General features: G+C 38.2%; 1 protein-coding gene across 6 annotated transcripts in view; it reads right to left on the bottom strand.

The window, feature by feature from the left end:
• The window catches only part of FBXL4 (F-box and leucine rich repeat protein 4), a 57,296-nt gene that overhangs the window by 28,316 nt on the left and 13,374 nt on the right, over window positions 1-15,606 (bottom strand). For all 6 annotated transcript variants that reach the window (XR_006938995.1, XM_025149048.3, XM_004940360.5 and 3 more), the window contains exons 4-5: window positions 11,199-11,544; window positions 4,378-4,622 (exon numbers count right to left, since the gene is read on the bottom strand). Coding sequence is in view for 5 of the 6 variants with exons in the window: in XM_025149048.3 (XP_025004816.1) it covers window positions 4,378-4,622; window positions 11,199-11,544 (591 nt within the window). In the remaining variant the exon portion in view is untranslated. The remainder of the gene's footprint in view (window positions 1-4,377; window positions 4,623-11,198; window positions 11,545-15,606) is intronic.

The raw sequence follows: 15,606 nt of genomic DNA, 5'->3' as shown, positions 1-15,606 counted from the left end.
ACAGCAGGGTACAAGAACAAACTGACAGGCATGAAGTGAAGCAGTGAACAGAAACAGAAAGAGAAGTTTGAGGGAGTGGCAAACAGAACACTGCAGAGTACATTAGTCAGTACTGCTGAGTTCTCCCCAGCCTCTGCTTGCACTGCATAGACTGCTTGGGGCAGAAGGTTTTTCTAACTTCTTTCCACGCAGATCTCAAAAGGCTTATAGCAAGGTAGAACATGGGTTCTCAGGCTTTCAGAACAGAAGTGGCATTTCCTTCACATTCCTGAGACTCAGCAAATACTGGATGTCTGCCTGGCTGTGACTTACTCACTTCAAAACAGTGATCTCCAACAAAAGCACTTGCTATCCAAAGGAACGCTTCCTCACATACCTCTCCTTTACTCACTGAAGACTGACTGCATCCTACTCAGAGGATCTCCTCCTTTCTGCACAGTCACTCATCTTACTAGTCTTTTTTTGTTATTACTAGTGCTTCAGACAATTTCTGGAGCAATTTCCCTTGTTATCTGTTATGAAATAGGATGAATCAAACAACCTAGAAGAATCTGAATGTGTATACTTAGTTTGCTAGGCACTAGAACAGAGTTCTAAGTTCACCTTCATTCTAAACTACAGTATTTCAACGTTTTTGTTTATTTTCATAGAATCATAGAATGGCTTATAGACTGGGAGGGACCTTAAAGATTATCTAGTTGCAACCCCCCTGCCACCCTTCTCAGTTTCCAGCACTTTCTGCTTTGATGTTCATTTCCCCCCAGCTCTATCCCACCTCAGACTTAGAGAGTGAGTTAGCCCTACCGAAATCAAAGTCTCTATCTAACATTTCCTGTGATCCAAAATTAAAATATCAAGGTACAAGAGACAAGCACTGTTCATGCCAGAGTTGACTGCCTAAGACCTCCCAAATAAAATCCCCCAAACACTTTTAGACATGTACTAAAGAGGGTTTTGAATGCATCACATTTGCTCTAGTGGTTATTTTATGGAATCATACCATTTGTACTACCAATGATACGCAGAAATCTGCATGCAGAAGTCTGTTTCTAAGCTGTCATCATCATTTACCTGTTAAAAACTCAGAGTAATTATTCAACATCTTAGCGTCTATTATACCTCCAGTCAACCTGCTTCACTTTTCCTATACAGGTCCTCCCATTGCATGAACAAATTCACCGCACACCTCTAATGCCAAGAGAATGCATTGATTATGTGAAGTTTCCTGTGAAATCTTTGTTTACTCCCTGTCATTTTACATTCCAGACACTTGAGATTGCTCAAATACTCACGTCTTTCACTTTCCTGTGTACTTTTGGTGCAATCTAAAAGACAAAGTTCAGTTAATTTATATTATATGCTGAAATGAAAATTTTATGATAGTCATTTTTAGCCCTAAGGAGTAGATGCTATCAATAAGTTAAAATACCTTCAGCTTTGCCTCAGGATGTTCATATGCCTGAAGCATTCTATCTGCTCATGATAACACAATATTTGCTTCAGCCATTTCTTAAACTACTCTTTAAAAAGTTTCTACTTTAATACATTTTTGCAGGAAAATACATTTGGATTTTTTTTTTTAAGCAGCACACAAATTTATACAATTTCTCTTTTAAGATTCATAAGAAAATACGGATAAAAACATTTAAAAGATATTTTCCAAAAGAAAACTCAAGCAAGACTACCATGTAAATAAGCATCTACTTGCAGAAATCAGAATCTAAGCCGGACAGCTGGAAGAATCAAACTAATTCTACCGGTTTTCAATTCAACAGTGCAAATTTTAACACCAAGTACTGAGAAAAGCACAAAAAATAAAAATAAAAAGAGGCTCTGCAAAAGTTAAACATCTGTTATCTACTGAGGATAAGGTAATTTGGTTTTAGCATTTTGCTGACTCTACACAGCAGCAATTTATTGTGTTTGTGAGGTTACTTAGGAATTTCATTTAGAAAATAACTTTTCCTCTCCTTAAATGGACAAATATAACTTGGCCTTTATAAGGTAATGGTGTCCTTCAAACTGTTATGGCTTCCAGGCAGAATTCTCTATGTTTCCACTGCAGTGGCTTGACAGCCATTCATGGTTGCTTATACAGCAGCTTACTATAAAATGGATCATAGAATCATAGAATGGCCTGGGTTGAAAAGGACCACAACGATCATCTAGTTTCAATCCCCCTAACTAGTGCAGGGTCGCCAACCACTAGACCAGGTTGCCCAGAGCCACATCCAGCCTGGCCTTGAATGCTTCCAGGGATGGGACATTGGAGTACTGGAACAAGCAATTTAGGCTAGTTTTAACTCAACCTCAAGTTACGACTTTTTTGTTTACCAACATCCAAATTACCAAATTTACCAAATTTTTGGTATGTTTACTAACATACCAAAATCAAAAATTAAAACAAACAAACAAAACATAGCTTTTTATTCTTCAGGATACCTCACTGCCATACCTAAAATTTTCTTTGCAGAAAGAGAGAATACCAAGAACAGGAAAAAGTCAGAGAAGCTTAAAGAGAAGCTAGCAAATGTTTTCAGAAACACTCATACAGTGGGCAGCAAGATAAGATTTTACATTAATATCATAGTGGTAATGTCCTCTGCTTTCATAGGTAGAGACACAAGTATTCCATCCCTGCAAAGTACAATTGTAATTTGAAAACATGAATAAGTTTTTAGGAAGACATCAGTTGGTAACTGAGAAAACAAGCAATTCATCCTCCCCAGATGATTGTCAAACCTCCTCTGAAATGCTCATATTCTGAAGAGTAAACTAGAAAGAAATAGAATTCCTAAAAAAGTCAAAGTACCACCATTCTTTGGAAACTCTGGTTTGGCTAATAAATCCCAAAAGTCAGGCCAGGTGGGAAATGTCTAGAGGTCCAAAAGGAAAAAACTGGGAGTTCATAACTAGCATGTACTGGATCATGCAATTCACACATAATGGTGATACGATAATTTTAGAAATGCTGACTAAAAGTAAATGCTATTATTTTAGCAGTATAAAAATAAAAAAATAAAAAATAAATTTAAAAAAGAAAAAAAAAAACAGTAATTAGTTAAAAGATGTTTTCAACTAGCTGGAAGCCAGATATGACAGAATTGCAAGTTTACAATCCGCTGAGCTTAGACATTCATTTCTTTCAATGCTACATGAAATTTTTAATGGCACTGCCAATTTAAAAGGAACACAAAAAATGAAAAAAGTCACATGAAGATGCACATCTTTATGTTTTCAAAATGACTGACTTAATAAGCTAAACATCAGAAAGCAAACATGACGTTATTTCAGAGTTGAATTGTAGATTTATTTTCAGCATAATCTATCTAACATGAAATCCAAGTTTAGGATTCCAATTCAACTCAGTGCTGCCCACCTCCTTTTTCTCCCAGCAAGAATAACAGAGCGTAGCATAGGGCTCTTGGATTATACCTTAAGGTCAGTAAAAAGGAAGTGACGTTCTCATCTTGATAAAGTATTTCTCCAAATTATTGTACTCCAATGCCTCAAGGAAAGCACTCAGACACCAAATGAAAGGAAACATCTCAATACCTTTTAACCTTTTAACTCAGAAAACAAATGAAAGCCAAGACATTTTTAAGTATATTAAACATTTCTGTTTCTTATCAGTCAAGTTCACCCACCATTGCTGATTATCTTTTAGTTGAAGCAGCAATTTTTGTTTAAATGAAATGTGTTGCATTAACTAATGCAAATGAGCGAAGAAGCAAAAAAATGATACGTTAAGGAAGCAGAGAACACCGATGCTATACAGAGAAGAGTCCCTGCATATTTGCTGCTTTAATAACCTATAGCGTAGTCATATTTTCAGCTCAGTGTGAAGATGCACATGCAAACCCCCTGCTTTCCAAAAGGACTAATGTTTTAAATCATTTTTATGAAAATATTTGCATTTACATTGCACTCCAGTGATTACATAGGCCCATACCTTGTAACCACGCATTGTAATCAGTTTACTGCTGCAGCCATTCTAATACAGTCCTACTGATGACTCATTAGTACACAGAACAACTGCAAATGTTTTCTTCATAGGATGGATTTCCTATTGCGTAGTTCTCATGGACTCTTTCAGAATCCCAGAAGAAAGCAAAACACTACTCCCACTGGAAGACACCACTCAATCACAGGCAGTTTGGAGCTTGCAGACTACACACTGAAAAGACTTCTACTTCCCTATCTAGCACCTCTTACTGTTTTAGCGTCCCCTCCCACATCATAACAATCACACTCTTTTTGGTAAATCAAAGACACTTCCCGTCTTTGAGCAAGGTTTCAGTTATTTAGTGACAAAGTACTGTGCAGCAGCTCTGCAAACAGAGCTTGTCAAAATACTGCTAAACATTTAGCACTGACCTGCTAAATCCAGAAACAGAGATGGCTCCCCTGTTTCCAGTCCAAGATAAATTCAGCCACTGGATGAGAGTGCAGCGAGACTGTAGGTGCTCCAGAGATGTGTCATTAATTCTTGCCCAGTAAGGTTGTAAACTGAGATGAATGTACTGCAGAGGATCACAGCAATGTTGATACAGCAGCTTACAGGTTTGTGCTAGTCTACACAGGTCTGGTACTGTAAGGTGACTCAAAATCAACTGGATGAGCTATATTAAAAACAGGGGGGAAAAAGGCACAGATGGTCATACAGCACTTGACATGCTAAGGAAAATCTGCAAAGGAATAAGAAAAGATGTTCTAACTTCAAAGAGAAGTAAATTCTTAAAAGTAGCTACTCAAATAAAACACTGATTAACTATTAAGTAGGATTGCACTTCCTTCTTGATTTGACAACATATTAAACAAGAAAGGGAAAAGCAGATCAGCAAATGAAAGTGACAGGAAGCGTTCAAATCAGAAGTTTCTTTACCCATGCTAATTTAAACAGTGATATATATGTAAACACTATGTTTACATATTTTCCTTCACAATGTCTGTACTTTCATTGATCATAACACTGTGCTGGGATCCTCTTTCTTCTCTGGATTTAGTTCTAAGATGGTAGCACAGTTGCAGAATACATGATAATCATATCATGCCCCAGTTTCCCCACAACCTGAACTGATTTCAGAGTTATTCCTCTGCTCCCTTCTCTAAAAGAAATAAGTCAGTCAGTATTTTGTCTTCTACCTGGTATCCTCTCCCACTCTCCCACCAGTGCTGGACTATGCAACCAGATAAAAATTCAAATAGATTCAGCTTGTCTTTTATGAAGTAATCTCTATCTGGTTGTACGCCAGAGTCAAAACTGAAAAGCACCACCCCTTTTTACCTTTATCAAATTGAATCATCTCAGCTTCAGAATAATCACCAGCCCTTCTCACTAGCACCACTATATACTTTTAAAAAAGACTTATTTCACACTCAGATGAAGAAATATCCCATCTCCTATCACGCTCCGGTTTTCTTTCTAAAGAAAGATTAACAGAAATACACATAAGTAATCACTTCAGGGAATAACAAAACCCTTCAATAAAAAAACTTCTCCCTTGGCTCAGAAATCTGAGAGAAAGCGCACTTGAAAAATTCAATCTAAAAATTACGTTTAGTTTACTGTGGCTCTTTCACAGCTATCAGCACCTGCACTCTGCTTATGTAATTAAGTGAGTAAATCGCTTCCAAGCAGAGGAGGAAAACTAACTCTCTACAATGAATCAGTGAGACAGTGTAAATTAAAACAACAACAGCTTAAACTGAAGAAAGCCCTATTACTTCCTACTCAGCCCCAGATTTACTATTTGGACATCAAACACTCCGCATATCTGTGGACTCTTCAGCAACTTAACATTAAATCCAATGCCAGAGAAGTGTTTGCATACACTGAGGTTTCTCTCAACCTTCATTTCAAGCCTTCCTTCTTCCCTGTCCTAAAAACACCTCTGGCTTTTAACTTCAGCTGGAAGCCGAGGATCAGGCAGACATTACAACGTAACAAAGAATTGCACATACACATTGCAATTAATGAACAACACTCAACAAAAGTCACTTCCCAGACTGACACTTCGGTTGCTGGCAGTTTGATACAACGCACAGCAAGCTGACTAAGAGCTAACATAGATGCAATGCCAAGCTAACATCTGGGGGTTATTTTGCTATGCTCGGACTCACTGTTCAGCTTAAAAGTTGCTAAACACCATTTTGTCCTTTCAGCAGTAGGTATCTAAATACATACACTGTTTTTTAAGATCATCTATTAACTTTAAACAATTTTTCAATATTCTGAAAGCAATTTCAAGCTGTCTTGCAACCCTTGCAATCCTTTGTATTCTGTAGTCCAACTAAATACCTATTTTGTCTTCTCCCTCAGACTTTTCCAATGCTTATTTATTAAGTTTTCTATAGCAAAGAGCTCAGCCATTATAGCTGCAGTTAGCTAAATTTATGCCTGCAATTAATTTGGTACAATTAATGTCTGATACAAAGAAACACTAATTCTGTTCATTGGGGGAAAAAAAATTTCTTTCTGATTTCTGAGCAGTGAAAGTAACAGTGGATGAAACCACAGATACCTCACCAATATCCTTTACACTCACCGATGACTTTAAAGAGTATTTCATAGCATCTGCAATCCTTCCCCACCCAAGATGAAATATCTGGGATGAAAAAAATATTTAATGCAATACTTTATATTGTTGTAGTGATAATCTTTTTCTTGCTTTTGATTAAACAAGGATAGCAGGCTCCAAATCTACATGCAAATATCCACTAACCACTGCTGGCATCTGTCAGCAATCCGCTATCTATGTATGTGTATCCCAGCACAGAATACTATTTGATACCATTGTGTGTGACAAAATGTGCTCTACTGTGCTATGTTGTGCTTACAGTAATTCCACGCACTCCACAGAACTGAGTGTTTACTTTGAAAATCTATTTATAACATTGTTTCCTGCAATCAAATGCTTTAACTGTGGATTTCTGAAAATTACTGTTTCACACTCTTATAAACTGTTTGGTAAAAAAACAGATAATTGGAAAAATAAAAACAAAATATAGCTAAAACAATGCTGCTTGCCTTTGAAGGATCAAAAATGAAAACAAAAGTACTTTCTGTCCCACTTCTAGGCAAAACACACTGCATATGTCCAGTTTCAGAGATATGATGAGATGAATAAATGCTTGAGAAAACGTTCAAAAAGTGGAGGTTTCCAGATAGTAACTCTCAACAACCCAGCAAATGGCAACATATGAATTCACTGTGCTGTCTGCACACCAGAAAGATCCTGAGTCATACCTGCTCTGCCTGCTGTTCTTGTTTTTACTATCACCACAGTCCCTGACTGTAGCATCTTAAACGTTCACCTTACCTTGTCAACCCTAACATTTCTGCACTATGAATTTCCTCCTTCAATTCTTCTATTTGAGCCCTTCCAATATGAAAACACAGCGGCCTGTACAAAATTTTTTGTTCTGCAGCTAGAGCTGCCACAACTTACTCTAAAGAACTAGAGTTGACATCAAGAAATGCTCAGATAAAGGATCTGTGCACAAAAAGAAAAGAAGGATGAAAGGAAGATGATGACATCCTGTGACTACTGGCATTCCTCAGCACAGTTTAAGAAAACACAGCTCCTCGTTCCATGATCCTATAGCTTGCATGCTACCATTTAAACCTCCCCTTTTCCTTATTCTACTCGTGTAAAGTCAACTCCACCAAAGCATTTTATAACACAGGAGTACAAGCACTGATCCCCTCGGCAATGAAAGGCTGAAGGTTTTAACCCCCATCTTGATTGAAGAACAGAAAGCATCTTACTGGCAGACAGCACAAATTATCAAGGCTCCAGAAAGACTAACGCTGTAGAGATCTCCAAGTACCATCACTCAGAGCCTAGTCTGCTATGGCAACTGGCAGTATATTAGCCCTATTACCTGAAGGGATCTCGTGCCATATGTTGAATAAAAAGCTTAAAACAGCCTTTAAGACCCTTGTGAGATTCTCAATCCAAAGAGAGGCACAAAATTTTACCAGTTATCTGAAAGTCTACAAATATTTACTCTTGAAGCATTCGTTTTGGAACAATGCAAGAAGTTTACCGTGAGGGAGGAAAAAAAGCATATGACTGAGAAATGCTCCTGCTTATTATTTCAGTTCTTTTAAGCATCAGTTAAGGGTCTTACATTTAAGGGCTTGCATTTAATGCACAGCTTACGTTTAAGGCCCTTTTCCAGCGAAATGCAGGTGTCAAATCCACACTTTGTGGTAAAATTCACTTTCCCAACAGACAAAATACGCTCACAAATCTTGTAAGCAGCTTCAGAAAAATAATAATAATAATAATAACAGCAGCTTCAAGGGATGACAAAGATCTGATTCCTTTATTTTTATATATATTTTCAAAACAAAAAGATACTTTGGACTGCAGCATGCAGTGTTTCTCCTCCTTTGCTAAGGAGAACGGGAGTTAAGTTCTCAGTACCTGGCACACCTTAATGAATCTCACACTGCACACACGACACACCGTGGCAGGCACTTCTCCCCTTTATTGAAGGCTCTCAACTCATTCAGGCCTTCAGGTCTCAAGCACTCTGCAAGCCTGAATATGACAAAGGCCTTATTCCTTCCACTTTACAAGCAGCACAAGCTAATCAAACGAGAAAGGCAAGGACATGAAGATGCTCCTACAAAATCCTCTCTCAATGTTAAGGTAATTTTGAGAACAAGTACTCTACAGATATTAAGGATGAGTTAGCAGCGCATGAGCAGGGAAGGCAAATTCTCTCTTCGAGTTCTTTGCTTCTAAGGAACTCTGCCCCAGGATGTGAGCATTCTCTTATTTGGCGCAAATTAGACCACAACAATGTTTTTAGAGCTCACAGTGCAGTAAGCCATTGTGAAAGTAACATAATCTAGGAAAGCATGCTCTGCAGAAGTTTCAGAAAGACATGGAAAGCAAAAGAACCGTCGTCTATTTTAAGATCAGCATAGAAGACCATCCAGGCTGAACATTTTGTGTATTATGTAGGGTAGTATGAAAAGCCTGAAACAGCTGAAGTAAGAAACAGGCAAGTATGAAGACTAAGGACAGCTACACATCCATAATGTGTTGCAGGAACCTATAAAAAGATACATCCTTTTCATGTAACATATCAAAGTCAAAACTGGAAGGAGTTGGTGCTTTCTTTACTTCACCAGTACTTTCTCTGCACACTTCCAGAAAAATCTGACACTTGTCATTCTCAAAAACAGCATATAGATACTGTTCCCATTTCAGATGGGATAAAACGTTGCCATACTACAAAGCACAACATTTTTGTTGTTTCTGTAACCAAGCCTTCCAGCTGGACAGTGAAAGCAGAGACTGGTATTGCTGCTGTCACAAACCCAGTCCAGGAATACTCCTTTGTAGTTTTCTGGTAAGTATTCTACCCATATTTTCAGGTTCTTTAAATCAAAGTTGAAGTGAAAAAAAACCTGTGCTTGGTACTGATAGACCATATAAATGCATTCATGAAAGCAAACATGTTAAAAAATGGATAAAAAAAGAAGCCAGTACACAAAAAAGAAAGCAGAAAAGCACAATAGGATACATAGAGACAGAAGATCATAGGAATAACAAGATCACATATAATTATACACATTAGAATCTTGATGATTTGTATAATTACGCAGAACAAAAATGAGATTAATTAATAGTTGCCTCTCTGATTGGCAACTACACTACAAATCAACTTATCAACCCTTTTCAAACAAGACTTCCCAGATTTAAATCACGTTTTCTCTATAATTAATTGTAGACACTAAAATAAAAAAATAAAATAAAATCAGAGACATTTACATCTGCTGGACTCCACCACACCCCTGCATAAGCACTAAACCACCTTACTTCAGTACAGATACACAAGAACCAACAGTGAAATACACTGACCACTATATGGACCCTGGGGAATTAAAAAGACAATACTGCTGCTAACTCAGGATGAAGTTAGCACCCTCATTCGTTGTTCCACTGCAGCACCTGCAACAACTCATAAATGGAAACAGACATTTAAAAGAGAAGATAAGGATTCTCTCTCCTGCGGATGTATTTTCTTTCTCTCCTTCCTCTGTGCAGAGCAAAGTCCCGCAGATTAAGAAAAAAAAAAAAAGACATGACAAAAAACACAAAACTATTTGATTAGATCACATATTTCTGAATGTGCCCTGCAGCATTTCTCACCATCCTCCTACCTGACTCAAGCCAAAAGCACTCTCTCTGAGCATGTGATGCATTACTGCAGTAAACAAGAACTGTCAGTTGGAACAATTCTGACTGCCAAGTCCAGAGTTCTGAGAAGCAAGTAGAAGCTCCTCTCCACTACGTGCTAATCCAGTTTACTTCAGAAGAGGCAAAGGTGATTATTTGGACTCTCCTTCCTTACTCTGACTGGTCTATCAGCTTCCCATGAACAGCTACACTCCAGTAGAGATTTCCAGGTCAGCACGCAATATTCAGCAATACCATATAGGAAACTACAGGACAGATGTTTACCTGCACAGACTCTGAGCCTACTTGCAACTGCTCCGCTGGTAGGGGATCTGAAAAGAGTATTTCACAACTATTTTCTGCGTCAATGATAGACTAAAAAGTAGCAAACGCATCAAAATAAGAGCGTGCAGAAGTTCAGCTATAGCTTTTTTCTTTTTCTTTTTCTTTTTTTTTTTGTAACTTGCATCATGATTCAAAACACCTGCACAGAAGAACCTTATCTCATAATAATATGATCATTTTATGGCAGCTGCAAGAACCCAGTTTTGGGCTTTCTATAGAGAGACCAGGGAAACTTTTAACCAATTACAAACTACTCCTACTTCCAAGTCACATTCATTCTTTTTCTCTCTTCTGTGCCTTCTCTGTCAAGGACTAAAACTACTTAGGATCTTTCAGTTGTACAGACACAAGTTCAAAGGCCAGAGATGTAAGGCTAGAATAACAGGCATAAGAAACTGTGCATGAGCAAAGAGACTCCTGAGAAACAGAAGTGCAATAGTTATGCATATACTGGCAAACAGACTTGTTAATATCCACCCACTGAAGCAGACAGACCACTGCAACTCAGGCATAGCTATACAGTAGTTGCAGGAGACTCCCAAAAGAATGCAAAGAACTGGGAAAAACAGTAGTCTTGATCACTACCCCATGCAGCACCTTCACACTCAATTATTAAGACAACTGTATTAAGTATAAACGTGATTTTCTTACCTCATAAGGCAGCTTATCAAAGTATCCATTACTCGGCCATTCTCTGAGGGCAACAATGTTGAACTGCTTATTAAGAGTGTCCATTCCACAGCCATACTTCTCTTCATCCTCATCTTCATCAATATCATTCATATCAATCATTGAAGCCTTAAGTGAGAGCACAGGTCTCTCTTTCACACCATGTAGTACTACCGCATCTAATTCAGTGTAATAGTCTAGAAGAGAACTGTTCACTTCCAGTCGAATTAAGTTTGTGGGAAAGTTGATTTGTTTGATACTAGGTGTGAATTGCCGAGCCTGGGGACCATTCACTTTTGTAGGTGCCTCAGACCAGAGGACTTCCCACCTGTAGAAATAAGTGCACGCAAATACAGAGATTAAGTTTAAAGTTACAAATCCAATTTCGGAACATAGACAGAGTGCATTTGACAGAACTACTTAAGTAGTGAGAAACATGGTTGAAAGGCCAATGAAAGTTGTTATGGTTGTCACTAGATCTGGTAAATTTCCAAAGGATGAATTTAACAGAGCACACTATAATCATAGCACATTTTCTCTGCATTGCTAACAAAGCAAACTGTATACTCATTGTCACACACTTTTGTTAGATTACCATTATATACACACAAATTGTTCTAACACTTCACAGGTAAGGTTACTGTAGCCAGTAGATAAAAGATGTCTTGACAATGATTGCCTGTTAGTATAAATATGCAGGGAACAGTCTTGTCAAGCAACTCAAATACACACTCAGCCGAACTTACTTCCCACGCATGGCTTTCACAGAATATACAAGGAGGGAAAAAACAACACAAAACACAGCTCTCACTCATTCCCATCAAAGTAGTTCAAAATTGCAACATTAACAAATTCCTTTATAAAAAACACCTGTACTTGATGTATCTATCCAAAGTAAGCAAAATATTACTTTTAGAAGTATTTATTTGTCAAATTATCTTATTAATATAATGGTTAAATATTACCGGAGAAACAGAATTGTCACATCATTCTTTAAAAGGGTCTGCTGAAAAAAAATACTAAAATTTTTTAACTGCTAAACTAAAACATTTTTACCCTCTTTGATTTGGTGACAGAAGGCGGCTCAGGGCAGGCACAGAGCTTCCATACATACTTGCATACACAAATCTCAAATCTCTTCCAGTAAATGACCACCTTCTCCTCTCCTCTCCCTCATCCTCAAGTCTGGCCTCTAGTCAAGAAAAATCTCCAGCATTCACAGCTTCTACTCCCTTTGATTCTGTGATTCTTTGGTTTACACTTACAGCCATCCAAGTGCAAAATCCAGATGCTTCCCCATCTCTTCCACCTTTTTCATATCAGCACAATCCCAGCTCCAAAGATGTCTCTCAGCCTGCTTGTCTCATCCCCCAGGCCCCAGAGATGCTGGGCCTGATAGAAAGCTAGGTACTAGGAAGTATCTCAGCACCTCTGCTCCTCATAACAGATTCCACTACCATGAGCTTTAAAGTATTGTTCAGTACTGACAGGTGCTGTAGAGCACAGAGAAATATTACACGTGCTTTGTTTTCCAGAACCAAATGATTAAACTCTGTCCATCATAACAGAAAGTAAAACACATGGAAGAACTTCCACTAAAACATAATACAATATTAACAAGGCAGAGAAACTTGATATTTGCTCCTATTTCGTGGATACGAAAATTAATCCATATTGGCTGAAACTTCCAATTCACAACAGACATTTTTAGGAAAGCACAGATAAATTTCCTATCCTGCATCATACCACTTACCACAAATACTTTACAGAGCAATAGGAGGCTTGCAGACGTCTTCCGCCAAAGGAAAACTAAAAGCAATGAACTAAAACCAAACATGCAGGACTGGTGAACACATGGCATGTCAGCAAGTACAAACACTACAGTGTACACTCTGCTGTTAAGATTAACAGGTTTGTTTTTTCAATATTTTATATTTTTATGAGAGACTTTCTACTAAGAGAATCATATAATGTTTTAGGTTGGAAGGGATCCTTAAGATCATCCAGTTCCAACGCCCCTGCTATAGGCAGGGACACCTCCCTCCAGACCAGGCTGCTCAAAGTCCCATCCAGTCTGACCTTGAATACTTCTGAGGTATCCACAACCTCACTGGGCAACCTGTTCCACTGTCTCACCACCATCACAGTAAATAATTTCTTCTTAATATCTAGGCTAAATCAACCCTCTTCCAGTTTAAAACCACTTCTCCTTGTCCTGTCTCTACACCCCTTCTAAAAAGTCCCTCCCCAGCTTTCCTGTAGGTGCCCCCAGGTACTGGAAGGCTGCTATAAAACATTTCATTAATTTAGGAGAGGAACTTCAACTCTCAGAAAAAGTAATAGATTTAGTTCCACTGTCACACTTTCTTGTGCAGGTCAATTCCCTATACAAATACTTAATGTTGGCACTACACATGACCTTTCTTGAACATACTCAGATCACAACTTGGTATTTTGCTTAGACACTTTCATATACTCACTCAGACTATCCTGAGGGGAACTCAAGGCTATTTTTTTCTGACTAAATACCATGTACAGTATCTTCAGCTTTTAACAGAACACGCCTTAGTTATTGACTTCTCCTTTGGTGCCCTGGAAAGAGGATTAACTAGCAGTAGCTCTAGAAGAAAATGCATCTAGAGGTCTAGATTCATCAAATTGCAAAGCAAGAATCTCCTTCAGTGCCTCCAGCTACCAGTCTTTGTAATAAACTAGAGAACAGTAAATCAAAGACACAGCAGGACTTCTACGGTCTAGTAAGACTCCACATTACAAACCAGGTGCTGATGAACAGAATCAGTAACTGTTTTCTACTGTCCTCATCATACTGTTATTTCTTTTTCATCAAAAGCCCACTAATCCATCTTCACTGGAGTTAAACCAATAGCTTAACTACAAAACCTCCAGTCTGCAAGGTTGCATTTGTTGTTGTTCTCTCCCTTGCTGACACCACACACAAAACCAGGCCACTGTAATTGCTCTGAGCCGGGGTTGGTAGATATGTTCTTCCCAAATGTACTCATTCTCTTAATACACCCACTGATGCAACTGGAAGCAGTCTCTTCATTTAGGAACAGTGCTTTGACTCTCATTGTGCTATACAGTCTGAACTGGAGCGAAGACTGTATACTTGGAAATGTACGGAAGAAGTCTAAGTTTCCAAGAGACCACAGAAAGAACTGCATTTCTTATGTTCTGGAGTGTTTTTCATCACAGTTATCTAAAACCCCTTAGAAGAGAGGCATTTTGAGTCAGTTCTGGTTTGACGATGGGTACCCAATAAGCTTCATTACCAAGCTTGGAACAAATGGAGGCAATCTTAAGATACTCCAGAATCTATCTAAGCCAAGAGAAGAAGAAATTGCCTCTCAACAAATATCTAGAAAATTCAAAGAGAATTTCCTGTTTTCTCCCCTCTTTAACTAGGCTCTCTGAGCTCTCAAAAATCAAGTTAAATCAAATGCCTGAAGGTAGGACATTGTCCTCAAGTCTAGCAAATGTACAGAAAAGGCTCATGAAAATACTCTAATGCACTAATGCTGCTTCAATAAGAAACTTCTACCAGCAATACGGCAGGAAGCCACAGTCTACAGTGCCAGAGAGGCAGTCACATCTGTATTGTTTAAGAGACTATACAAAATGGGCACCTCAGAGAAGTTTTTCCATTGAGCTTGAATGAAGTTTCTTTTCCCATTTTCTCTCTCTACCTCATGAAGATAGGTGGGAACTCATTCCGTTCAGACTTCTGAAATCAAAGACTCCATAGAGTTAGATGGAGAAAAAAAGTACAACTGAAAACAACTTTCTCCCTACCCCACCATAAAGGAAAAACCAGTTTAGTGATTTTTAAGCTGAGAAACATACTAGCACAATTGCTTTTTTAATTTTTTTTGTTGACTTAATGCTGTTGAAAAGCTTTTATGCGCAAGTTAAGATTCTTTGGAAAGGTGGCCCCTAGGAAGAATAATCAGATTTCTCTCCTGTGAGACAATATTAAACTTCGCCTGCAATCTACAGAAAAGATTTCTTACATTGTGAAATCAAGATGGCAGCAGAAAGTGAATAAGGCACTACCTGCTACTCAAGCACAAAAGAATAAATAAATGCCCATTCCCAAGAAACTTACAACTGAGTTAAAAGACAAAAGAATGGAAAGCTCCAGCTAGACCAACAAGGAGATTATATGGAAATTCAGCAAATAGCATGACCACACCTTTCTTGAAATTTCAGCTTTTGCAGCAATTAAAGCCATGACACCAGATAATAAATCTCATCTGCTCTTAACCAAGCAGATCCTCTGAAAACAATCTATAGGCTACCTACAAGAAAATGCCTTCTGCCTGCTAATGTGTCAGGGTTGCTTCAGCACACTATGTTCAACAGGTTCTGG

This window comes from Gallus gallus, chromosome 3 (assembly GCF_016699485.2).
Source record: "Gallus gallus isolate bGalGal1 chromosome 3, bGalGal1.mat.broiler.GRCg7b, whole genome shotgun sequence".
NCBI classification, from domain to species: domain Eukaryota; kingdom Metazoa; phylum Chordata; class Aves; order Galliformes; family Phasianidae; genus Gallus; species Gallus gallus.
This window is presented reverse-complemented; position numbering and strand designations above follow the sequence as displayed.